The sequence below is a fragment of the Ctenopharyngodon idella genome, chromosome 2, assembly GCF_019924925.1.
Source record: "Ctenopharyngodon idella isolate HZGC_01 chromosome 2, HZGC01, whole genome shotgun sequence".
In the NCBI taxonomy this organism is placed as follows: Eukaryota; Metazoa; Chordata; class Actinopteri; order Cypriniformes; family Xenocyprididae; genus Ctenopharyngodon; species Ctenopharyngodon idella.
In genome coordinates, this window is record NC_067221.1 from 22,806,980 (window position 1) to 22,819,552 (window position 12,573).

At 34.2% G+C, this 12,573-nt stretch overlaps 2 protein-coding genes across 3 annotated transcripts in view; one reads left to right on the forward strand and one right to left on the reverse strand.

Annotated features, from left to right (window-relative positions):
* Positions 1 to 7,689, reverse strand: part of ak5 (adenylate kinase 5) — a 98,254-nt gene extending 90,565 nt beyond the window's left edge. Inside the window, exons 1-4 of one of the 2 annotated variants that reach the window (XM_051914345.1) lie at positions 7,315 to 7,689; positions 5,394 to 5,547; positions 4,807 to 4,974; positions 479 to 651 (exon numbers count right to left, since the gene is read on the reverse strand). In XM_051914345.1, coding sequence (XP_051770305.1) covers positions 479 to 651; positions 4,807 to 4,974; positions 5,394 to 5,547; positions 7,315 to 7,374 — 555 coding nt within the window. In that variant the 5' untranslated portion in view covers positions 7,375 to 7,689. Of the gene's footprint in view, positions 1 to 478; positions 652 to 4,806; positions 4,975 to 5,360; positions 5,548 to 7,314 lie in introns of both variants that reach the window. The other variant, XM_051914343.1, reaches the window with a different exon arrangement.
* A 1,732-nt stretch (positions 7,690 to 9,421) lies between these two features.
* The window catches only part of pigk (phosphatidylinositol glycan anchor biosynthesis, class K), a 52,701-nt gene continuing 49,549 nt past the window's right edge, over positions 9,422 to 12,573 (forward strand). Inside the window, exons 1-2 of the mRNA XM_051914447.1 lie at positions 9,422 to 9,583; positions 11,864 to 11,917. Of these exons, the coding sequence (XP_051770407.1) occupies positions 9,500 to 9,583; positions 11,864 to 11,917 (138 nt within the window). The 5' untranslated portion in view covers positions 9,422 to 9,499. The remainder of the gene's footprint in view (positions 9,584 to 11,863; positions 11,918 to 12,573) is intronic.

The window sequence follows — 12,573 nt, forward strand, 5'->3', positions numbered from 1 at the left end:
AACAGGTAGCATTATACAATGTTTTCTTTTGTAAAATTTCTTTACAAAAGAAGAATGACAATTACTGTTTATAATTCACTGCAGTAAATGTTACATGGTTTATGTTTACATTACAGTACAAAATTATTCCTAAGTTTTCCCCTTTTGTATAGATGGTAATGAAATTGAAAGTTTGTTTATTTTTTGTCTAAGTGAGAAAAGAATTGCTGTAATTTGAAAGGTGCAGTCAGTGAATGCATTTCGTGCCAAAGCATTGATAAATGATCCACAGTTTAGCCCACATACAGTAGGCTGATGTTTTTCTCACTCTGTGAAGAGTTTTGAAAAACTGACTAAGTATTGAGAAAAGTGTCCTAGCGACTGTAAATAACATTACAAGCCACAGTGGAAAGATGCATAACTCTCTCAAAACATATTCAATTACCGGTATGAGCCTCTGACCTTTACACACTGTCTTCATGTACAGTACATTACATACCTGTGGTGCTAGTTCCCCATTGGTGATGATCCTGGCAATCAGACTCCATTTCCTGTTGCTGGTGGCGTTATGGATCATCTTCTTCCTGAGTAGCTCACCCACTGAGACATATTCAAAGCCATAGCGCTCTGCAATCTTCAGACACTGTGTACCTTTACCGCTGCCCGGGCCACCTGTTTGGGAAGACAACAGTGAGACATTTCAACCTATACTGGCTCATTATACTGACTCACTCGCATAAAGGTAGACACTAAAGAAAACGTAGCTATATGCAAGATGTTTTCATATTCAGTATACTAATATTCAGACAAAAAAACACAATTTTATATTGATTTTATACATTTCATTAAAGAAGGTAATATTAAAGGCTTAGTTCACCCAAAAATGAAAATTCGGTAACACTTCAGTATAAGGAACACATATAAACTATTAACTACTACTTTTCCCTCAATAAACTCCTAATTTACTGCTTATTAATAGTCAGTAAGGTAGTTGTTAAGTTTAGGTACTGGGTAGGATTAAGAATGTAGAATAAGGTCATGCAGAATAATATGGCATTAATATGTGCTTAATAAGTACTAATCAATAGCCAATATTCTATTAATATGTATACTAATAAGCAACTAGTTAAAAGACCCTAAAATAAAGTGTTACCGAAAATTCTGTCTTTAATTACTCACCCTCATGTCGTTCCACACCCGTAAGACCTTCGGTAATCTTTAGAACACAAATTAAGATATTTTTGATAAAGTCCGATGGCTTGTGAGGCCTGCATTTAGAGCAAGTTAAAGGATTAGTCCACTTTCAAATAAAAATTTCCTGATAATTTACTCACCCCCATGTCATCCAAGATGTCCATGTCCTTCTTTCTTCAGTCGAAAAGAAATTAAGGTTTTTGATGAAAACATTCCAGGATTATTCTCCTTATAGTGGACTTCAATGGTTTCCAAATGGTTGAAGGTCAAAATTGCAGCTTCAAAGGGCTTTAAACGATACCAGACGAGGAATAAGTGTCTTATCTAGCGAAACGATCGGTCATTTTCTAAAAAAAAAAAATCAAAATGTATATGCTTTATGGGCACAAATGATCGCATCACAAGTGTTTTTTTTTTTTTTAGAAAATGACCGATCGTTCGCTAGATAAGACCCTTATTCCTCGTCTGGTATCGTTTAAAGCCCTTTGAAGCTACACTAAAACTGTAATTTTGACCTTCAACCGTTTGGAGGCCATTGAAGTCCACTATAGGAGAATAATCCTGGAATGTTTTCATTAAAAACCTTAATTTCTTTTCGACTGAAGAAAGAAGGACATGGACATCTTGGATGACATGGGGGTGAGTAAATTATCAGGACATTTTTATTTGAAAGTGAACTATTCCTTTAACTTAGACTTTCAAAGGTACTAAAAATATTAAAACATTCATAACAATGTTGTGAAGCGACAAGAATACTTTTTATGCACCAAAACAACAAAATAACGACTTTATTCAACAATATCTAGCACTTGAACTAAACACTGCTTCATGAAGCTTCGAAGCTTTACGAATCTTTTGTTTTGAATCAGTGGTTCGGAGCACTGCCAAAGTCACATGAACCATTGAAATTTCAAAACACTTATGACGCAACGAAGCCTCGTTTACTGAAATCACGTGACTTTGGCAGTTTGAGATCGTTTGATACATGCTCCGAACCACTGATTCAAAATAAAAAATTCGTAAAGTTTCGAAGCTTCATGAAGCAGTGTTTAGTTCAGTGACGAGTGCTAGATATTGTTGAATAAAGTCCTTAATTTGTTTTTGTGGCACACAAAAAATATTCTCGTTGCTTCATAACATTAAGGTTGAACCATTGTAGTCATTGTAGTTTTAAATATGTTTTTAGTACCTTTCTGGGCGTTTGAAAGTCTAAGTTAACTTGCTCTCAATGCAGGCCCACGAGCCATCGGATTTTATCAAAAATATCTTAAATTGTGTTCCGAAGATGAACAAAGGTCTTATGGGTGTGGAACGACATGAGGGAGAGTAATTAATGACAGAATTTTCATTTTTGGGTGAACTAACCCCTTAAGTAACTTTAATTTTAGTGATTTTAATCAGTGTTTTGAACAAATTGGTTGAGTGAATAATTCAATGACAGTTCAATGAAAGTCAATTGTTTTGATACCGAATGAATCGTCGCTTTTTAACAAATCTGTTGAATGAATGATTCAATGACTCATTCATAAAGACAGTCACCTTTTGGCATAACTATGTAACCTGCAGAAAGAGTTACTGAAAAATCCCCACCAATACACAGGCTGACAGTCTGTCCGTAATGCCTGTTTCACACATACTCTATTTGCAGTTCGTATGCGGGTACAGATGCGGTGTGGAAGCAGGATGGGCTCATTTCTAGTCCTATAATTTGCTGATTTCATTGTTTTGTGCACTCCAACTGTCTGTATTGGAACTTAACACTTTACAGACGAGACGTGCGATTTCCGTGTAGGGGTACAGATAGGGTTTAGTATTTGTTGTAGCATTGTGTAGGCAATCAGCACTGTGATTGCCATGACGAATGAAATCTTTAGAATCAGCTGCGGGGTGGAGTTTGCACTGATTGCACTGGTTTGGGGGGGGAAAAAAGAAAAATCACACGTCTGTAACATGCTAAGTTCCAATACAGACAGGCGGAGTGAAAAAAAACATGAAATCAGCAAATTATAGGACTAGATTGTAATTATTATAGACTAGAATTACAATTATTATAGACAATTTAATAAATATTAATAAACATGCCATATTATACCAACACCAATGTGGATTATGGACTAAATGCCCAACAACTGATATCTGTTATCAGTCTCTGTTTCAGCCACTAAAATGCACATTAGTTGACCACTACAAGAAACAGTATTAAAACCCTGAAAGTTTTCATAAACGAAATAGAAAACTGATCAGTGATGGGAAACAATTACTACAGCTAATATCTCAGTAAGATAATACTGCAGGTGGGTGGTCACTTTACTGATGAGATATGGACATTCATTTGCTTGTGGTTTACATTCAGCACAGATAACGTTTCCATCACAAATGACATCAGTTAGCTTAAAGAGACATGCATGCTGTTCAGGGAAGTCTGATAAGGCAGGAGGGAACTGTACAACTATCAGATATCTGTCTGAACTATTAGCATCCCTACGACTCAGTGGCCCTGTTTACAGCGGGTATCCATCTCAAATGCATCCCCACTGACCTCATATAATTGGATTTTGACGAAGGGGGAGGGTCTCTGATTTCATGATCACATCATTTACTACGTCAGTGTGTTTCTGCATACTGAACAGAAAAGTCAACAAACTGCTGTTCTCAAATATAGCCTACTTGAATTTTAATCTAACAAACACAACATTTTGAGCAGGAGGCTCGGTTATTTTAGTCCAGTGCTGTACCTGTGTAAATAAACGAGGGATGCAGCAGTATTAAACTTCTGACAAATAAAAATAAGCTGAAATTATTTTCATGTTATAGCGTGTTATAATTTGTTTAAATGAATAAAAAACAAGAGAATTTAGGCATCACAACATTATAATGTACAGTATGAAAAATGAATTTTCATTTTGAAATTTCTAAACTTTATTTGAAATTTTATTTATAGTAACTTTAAGTGAGCGTTAGATGATGGCAAAGGTAATCTAAACACAAAAATAGGCTATATGATAATGCTTTTATCCAAAGCAAATTATCTTTATCAATGCACATGGACATTAGATGGTCATTTTCTTTTGATTTCACACATAATCTGTAAAGTTTAAAACTCTAATGATTTTTTAAAAATTAGTAATAGACAAGTGAGTGGGGGTGACTTCTGTTATTCTGTCATCTGTTATTTTATTACACAGGCTACTGTTCAAAAGTTTAGATACATTGTTCAAGAATATTTTTTTAATGTTTTTGAAAGAAGTCTCTTATTGCTCACCAAGGCTGCATTTATTTGATCAAAGATACATTTTTAAAAATGTAATTCTCAGCATCACTACTCCAGTCTTCAGTGTCACATGATCCTTCAGAAATCATTCTAATATGATGATTTGGTGCTTAAGGAACATTTCTTATTATTATTATCAATGAAAACAGTTGAGCTGCTTAATAATAATAAAATTTAAACCTTTTGTAACATTTTAAATGCCCCTCCTTACTGTCATTTTCAATCAATTTAAAGCATTTTTTGAATGGTAGTGTGTTTCCATATTAATCCCAACATAAAATTCAAGTGCACATACACAGACACCAGCCTGTTTCTCTCCATTGCTTGTTATCAGGGATGAAGTACCAAGTCTTTGGTCTTACCTATAATGAGGATGACTTTGGGTCTGGGTCTAGATGGGTCAAAGACTTCATATTCCTCTATGAGCTCCGCTGTCTCAGACAAGTCTGAGTCACTCTCTATGGAAAACTGATTGATGGGTGGGAGTCGCTCGTACCTCCGATAAGGGAAGTTGGGGCTGTCCGGGAGAACTGCGTGGAAGAATGCAAATACTTAGTCATGAGAGCTTCTGATGTCCTCAATAACATAATGCAAAAGGTTCAGAGGATAGCCCACTGATAGTCTATCATTGGAAGAATAGGTTTTGTTTAGAGAACGTGTTTTACTGTAGAGGTACTTTGCATTCATTTGCCTTTTTTCATTGCTTCGAGGTGGGTAGAACAATGTTGCCCAGCACAAAGACAGGAAAACCCCTACCGATGGTTGCCATGCCCTAACAACATCCAAATAATGAATAATGAGCCTGCTGTGCAATTCTCAACAACACAGCAGTTTGTGGCCAGTTCTAGTTTGCATGAATTTCAGCATCGCCTACAATTTAGAGTTGCGTTGGCTGATGACAACACCTCCTACTCACCATTTCGGAAAAAAGATCGGCGTGACTGCCCACCATTGAGAGGCGGTAATGACTTCTTCTCCTGTCCGACGAATGTGTCCCACCGAACTTTGTCAGTCCCACCGAGCTCCTTCACCTTCTTAAGGCAGGTCTCTAGATAGTCTAAAGGGTCATCCGGACGGTAGTACATCAGACCAGTCAGCAGACTCTGGGAAATCAGTAACAGATCAGGGAGGTATACTGTGTTAATTAATAATTATGTAAACACCAGTAGCATGCATTTTTTATTATGTTCTAATCCGGTTTTCCATATACATACTAAGGGATACTGCAGCCTATTTGATATTATAATAAAAATATATATATAAAAAAACATATTATATATATATACAAACCAAAAATGATTTTGGTTTGTATAAGACATTTTTAATATTTTTGATATATTTTTACTAGTGCGTGCAGGACACTATAGTTCAGTTATGTAAGTGAGGATAGCAAAATAAAGTAAACTGTGACATTTTATACCCAAAAATTATTCATACAGTGGACTACCAGTAAAATTGATAAAAATTTGGAACCAAAAATTATTCAGACACTTCGACCTGACCATGTTTTGCTTAAGTGTTATCTGACATAATTAAGATAATTTTTTTCTGGCACAGTTTAACTCTGAGATCTTGTCATATTGTATTACCATTTTTTTAAACTATAGTGAATAAACTGTATTAATGAATGAAATGTCGGCATTCTGAATAAATTTTGGGTTCACTGTATATATATATATATATATATATGTATATATATATATATATACACACACATATACACACACAAACACACACACACACACACACACACACATGTACATACATACAGTATATATGTAATGAGTAGAGTCAGTTTTGGTTTCATTTTCACTGTGTTCTGTTCTTGTTATGCCTGTAGTATACCTGAGTTCCTAGTGTTCTTAATTAGTTACACGCACCTGTTTCTGTTCAATTCATTTTGTCTCCCTGTGCATTTAAGCCCTATAGTTTCCTCAGTTCTTTGTTCGGTCTCATTTATGTGTAGTGGCTGTGTTCTCCTGCATTTCTCTGTGAAGTTTTCTGTTTAATTTTCCTTCGTCATGCGATCACTCCAACCAATTGTGTCAATATATTGCAGTGTGACACCTTTTCAAATGACTTTGACAACATATTGCTAATTCTTTGATAATTATTATGCATGATAATTGTATGACCCCCTTTACCAAATATGGTAAAGTAAGAGTGGTAAGAGTGAAATGTCCTTAAATACATACCTTTCTATACATTTAAAATACCCTAATGCAAATCATCATCATCATCATCCAAAGTTCCAAACTCTCTAAGCAAGAGGACATACAGTAAATAAGCACTAACAGTACTGAATCGAAATTATCCTATTGTTATCAAAACAATAGTAAAATAATAGTATATCACTGTAAAATTCCTTTGAAACCAGTCATTAAATAAGCCTGTTATAACCTGTTATTTTCTATATGACTTGACTTTCAGAAGCATGTGTAGGCTTCTGACAGCACGCCTACCATAATAAACAAAGATTGACAATCTGCGATGTTGACTCGCTTAGTTTCAGACACGATCGGCAGCTTTGTGCGTAAAAACGCAAATACGCTAGCAAATAAGGGCGTAAATAACCCTCTCTAATTTGTATAGCATAATCTAATCTAATGCAACACTCAGCAATTCAGTCAGCTTACATTATTTACAGCATGTACACGTACACCTTTAAATGAACCACTACATTTTAATTATGAATCATCAACTTTATATGACCTTTTTAATATCTGTGTATCGAATCAATAATATAGGCATTCGCATATTTCAGTATTGATTCCCAACAGTCAGGCATCCCGATGCTAATAACTTCTTTATGTTATTTTTATATCTTCTTTAGGTTTCACCACAACAAAAGTTCACACATAAATGCTCACCTCAAAAAGCTGAGGTATCTCTCTTCTGGAGAGATATTCCTTTGCATCGTTGGTGTTCATATCTGTTTCGGGAAAACTATCGATCCTGTTGAGTTGACTGTAGAATGTATTCTGTTGCAGGTTCACAAATCCGTGATGTTGTTGCGATCTTAACGCATTCTCCAAGTGCCTACTAAACTAGATGGACAAAGACAGCTTCGCTCTCAGTAAATCGTTGTGCAGGTTACATGCTTGATCCAACCTCTCCTTTAGTCTTGCGCTTGCCTATCTCACGTCAGTGTTTGAAACCGCCGACACAACGCGATACACCTGCACGCTGCCCGCGCGCTTATGGAGTGACTCGTGTTTGGCCAGCTGATGCGCGCGTCCTGACGACAGATGCGCGTCTCTGGAGTTCAGAGAAGGAAATTAGAGCATGTTAGCGACAGATGCTGTGTGTAAAAAAAAAAAAAAAAAAAAAAAAAAAAACACTTAAAAAGTTTTGGTAGGCCTATTTAGATTATTTAAAACATAAATATAGTTTGAATAGGCCTACATCTGGAATTGTGTGCACATAACAATTTTCAAGCCTATAGGCTACTGTATTTTTAATATATGTTGTCTTAAGGAATAATTAATAGTTTAATCATTTATATTTTACATAGGGCCTAATATTTGCAGTGTACAGTATTTTAACATTTATCTATTATATATCACATTATCTATTATATATTTTAATAAAGTATAAATTGTGAGGGGGATGTTGTTATTTATGATAGGCCTATCATTTCCTGGTTAATGGTATTATTGTCACATGACAACACGATGGTTTCCTGCATGTTGTTTACACCACACTTGCTTTAATTTGGAAAATATTTCATATATTACTGTTTTAAAACAAATTGTTTGACTTTACTGCACATTATGAATTAATATTAATTTTGACAAACTGCTAATGGCAGTTATTTTTAAGAATTTCAGCCTTTTATTCATTTTAGACAGTTAGACATTTTTTACTTTAAGCTCCACAGAAAATATCAGATTAATGTCTTAATGAATAACTTTATAGATATGAAAAAAGAATCACATGTAAAATGTTGAAACATCAACAAAACATGCCCACTGCAGAGGACAACAATGAATTTGATGAATCTAATGTTGGTGTGTTTCAAATTTCATCAATGGGACTAATAAAATCCTACATTATTAATATGTAGTAAGTAACCTATATAGTAACACTCTGACATAGTTTTCACAGTGAGTGTCACACAGGCACCAAATGTCCCATGATGGATTTGAACATTTTTAGCCTCCATCTGTCCTACAATCTCACTTAATCCATTGTCAGTGTTCCAGTGCCTGCTGATAAATAGGCTTAGAAATATAATATTGTGTAAATCGTGTAAGGTGGAATTCTCAAGCATCCATCATGTGAGATGAGATGAGCTGCTGCTCTGGCCTGAAGTGATGAAGAAAATGAAGGCTGTTGAAAACAAATGAAAACAAATTGCCTGTTTCAGTTTAATCTGGTATAGTTTATAATCCTTCTCGCAATGCTATTGAAATGCAGTTGGCTAATTGTGGTTATAAAAATGGTAGGCCTATAAATAGCTACTGAACATTTTAGAAAATGAACAAATGAGTATGATACACATTTTTTTAATACCTCATTTTTTGCTGGATGCTTGCACACTGCTTTACAGTAGCTAAACAAGACCAGGGATGCTGCTTAAATTTATGGTACAAAAGTTACATAAGTTACAAAAGTGAGGGCCCAGTATGTAGTAAGCTAGCCTATGTTATAGCCTACAATAGATTTTTGCTATGTGACAAAAATAACAATCATTATGACAACAGAGCAGTGACATGGTGAACAAGCCAAACCTTACTATATAATTTTTGACTGACTGACTGGAATGCTGTGTTGACCAATTAGCATGCAGCATCTGTTTTATCAAGAGTAGCCTAATTGCTTTATCACTGAAAATGCTATATATGCATTAACATTCAGAACACTTATTATTTCTAATAAGTGATAAAATGTAACGCATAATCATATATTCATGTACTGCGTCCCGCTTCTAAATATCTGCGCAGAGGTATGACTTTTATTACGGAAAATGGGACTTTTAATCAAACCGGAAGTAAAGCGCTTCCTGGTTGCCGTTGCAAATCTAGCCAGTCACTAAACCGGTGACGAACTAAAATGGATTATTACAATTTAATAGCAATATGTGCATGTATTCATTTGCTTGTTTTCATGCCACATGTATACAGTAATTATGTTGAGGTAAGTGTCTTTATTCATAGCTGTTGACTTCACTTTGATTCATTGAACGGACAGTGAAGCTTTCAGCAGTAATATTCTCAGCTTAGCATTAAGGTTTCTTTTTTAAATGTTTATTTTATTAATTTATGTCTGTCTTATTTCTGATTTGTTATATACACACAAACACACATACATGCACATCTATAAACATATACTGAGCTTAGTTGACTTGAAAGCGTGCTTGTGATTCCCAAAAAATACAGTACTGTCTAGGTAGGCAGCTTACTAGGTTTTGAAACACAGCCTGTGTTTTACATTATGATGACCAGTTTGTTCTAAACAGCACATTTTTGTGGGCATTTGGTTTTGTTTAATCAGTCAACTATTTATGTCATTATCTTTCCTCACAGTTTTCTGTTCAGATGACAACAAAGCAAAGACTTGTCTGTCATTTCTTTGTCATCTTACTTGCACTTTTGTAAAACATTTTGAAAGAATGAACAAATGTAAATTATCTTTTTTTTTTTCTTTTTCAGAACTAGTTGTCAAACGTAATAATTGCAATATATTGTCAGTGTTGTAATTCACTCTGTGCAAGACTGTCTTGTCATCTTCAAATGTCTTCTTTTCAGTTCTTTCTTACATTGGATTTGATGTGTTCAAACATCCACATCCACACAAATACATTAGTTTCACAATATAAATGGCAGCAATATAAAATATATTCACAATCTAAATGTCCAACAATTATGAAATGTTAATTGTTCTTTAGATTCAGTGGCCTCATTTAAAAGCTAACGTAAATCTTTTTGTGAGCTTGTGCTTCCCTTGTAAAAAAAAAAAAAAAAAAAAGAAGAAGAAAAAAAAAAAAGGTAGTGTTCTTCTTGCAGATAATATATTAATGAACTAAAAGACCACTTAGAGTACACTTTCACTACTGTTTCTTAACACACTTAAGTTTAAATACACATTTAAAAAGTGTATAATTTCAAGTTAAAGTTTTACTTCACACACAGACACAAATCATCGTGTTTTATCATGTTTTAATGTTTTGTTATGTTTTAAATAAGTAAACTTATTTTGATGTGATAACTAACATAATAAAGCACATGCAAAGTACTTGATTATAACTTTAAATGTTATTGAATGTAACTTTAAACGTGTTATTTGATTCAACGGTACACTTTAACCATATTTCAAAAACAGAAGAAATTATGAAATTAAAAACACTCCAACTTACTGCATTTAATTGTAAATTCATTTAATTGTAAATAACATGCAATTTATTGTCTAAAAAAACATTACATTCAGTTTGCACCAGTATGTTATTTTAAAGTATATTATTTCAATAATAAGTACTCTTATAGGTGCAGTGTGTACATTTTAGGAGGATCTATTGACGGAAATGCAATATAATAAACATAACTATGTTTTCAGTGGTCTGTAAAGACCTTACATAATGAACCTTTATGTTTTATTACCTTAGAATGAGCCATTTCTATATACATACACCGCTGGTCCCCTTATATTTTAAGTCTCCATTTTGTGCCGGCATGTTTCTACAGTAGCCCTAAATGGTCAAACTACTCTACAGAGTGCGTTTTGTCACGTTGTTGTGTTCTTCTTCATTGGTGTTTTTAGAGGCAGCTTGCATCATCACTATGCTGAATACACACGAAGAAGAAGTAGTAGTAGTAGTAGTAGTAGTAGTAGTAGTCATCTGGTTTATTAGAAACAGAGACCGTTCTTTGTTAGAAGTAAGAATAAACCTCAGTGCTTGACTGGCTACTCTCTGCTGTCTCAGACGACATCTTTGTTCTGTGTCGGCCACCGTAGCTTCTCTGTGTGCTTCGAAAGGGAGGGGTGAGCGGTGTTCACAACCTCACCGCTAGACAGCGCTAAAATTTACATACTGCACCTTTAAAAAAGAAAACAGAAAAAGTATGCTACAGTGTACTTCTTTTGACAAGGATTGTGCTATCTTTTAGCACTTTGCTACTATATTACTTCCATAATATCAGTGCCTTTCATAAGCTTTCATACGGTGGCTAAAATTAACAAAGTTTGGCCTTATTTTGCTGTTCTTTTCTCCTTGGATTTACCTAAAAGAGAGAATTTTCACACTTCACAGATTGATTAAAATAATAATGCAATTATAGTCTGCATTAAGGAGACACAAAACATGTACAAATATACAAATAAAACAGAATTGAAATCAAATGTTTTAAATTGACTTAATGTTGAGTCTTGCTCATCTGTACACCATTAATTGTGCAATTTCATTTTCTAATTGTTGTTTAGAAACAAGCTGGACAGTTTTTCAGCAGTGGCCACACCAACAACTGGGCAGTCCTCGTAAGTTTGACTTTTGAAAATTCATAAGGATTTTTAATGCATAAATTCATAAACATGTACTGAAACCAGTGTTGGGTAAGTTACTTCAAAAAAGTAATTAATTACTAATTATATCATCAATATTTAAAATACTTTTCTAATTACTCTGTCTGAAAAGTAATTTAATTACTAAGTAAGTAATTCAACTCATTACTAATTACTTCTTAAAACCCCTAAAAGCCTTGATCGGATAGACAATAGAAAGGAAACTCTTTTAATAATGTAAATATGAGTCAAACATGGAATAGTTTAGCCTTTTATAGCTTTTTAAAACATTTTAGATTAAAACATACTATAATACTTACATTTTTTTAGTAACAAATAAGGATGTCACAAAACAAAAAATCTAGTAGTCAGTACTGATACCACCAAAAGTGCACGATACTCGATACCAAAGTCAATACCATGGTAAAAATACTTAGATACAAAAAACAAAACAAAAACAAAATTTTTCCAGGTAGGTTTAATAGTATTAAGTAAAAATACCACAGAAATTGAATAATCAAATATAAAATAACTCTGCATAGTCAGAGGCGGCTATGTGTGTGCACTTTGGTTGAGAGCGCACTGACTGAAGGCCGTCTCTCAGAGAGCGCGCGCAGTTTTTTCTCCCTAGG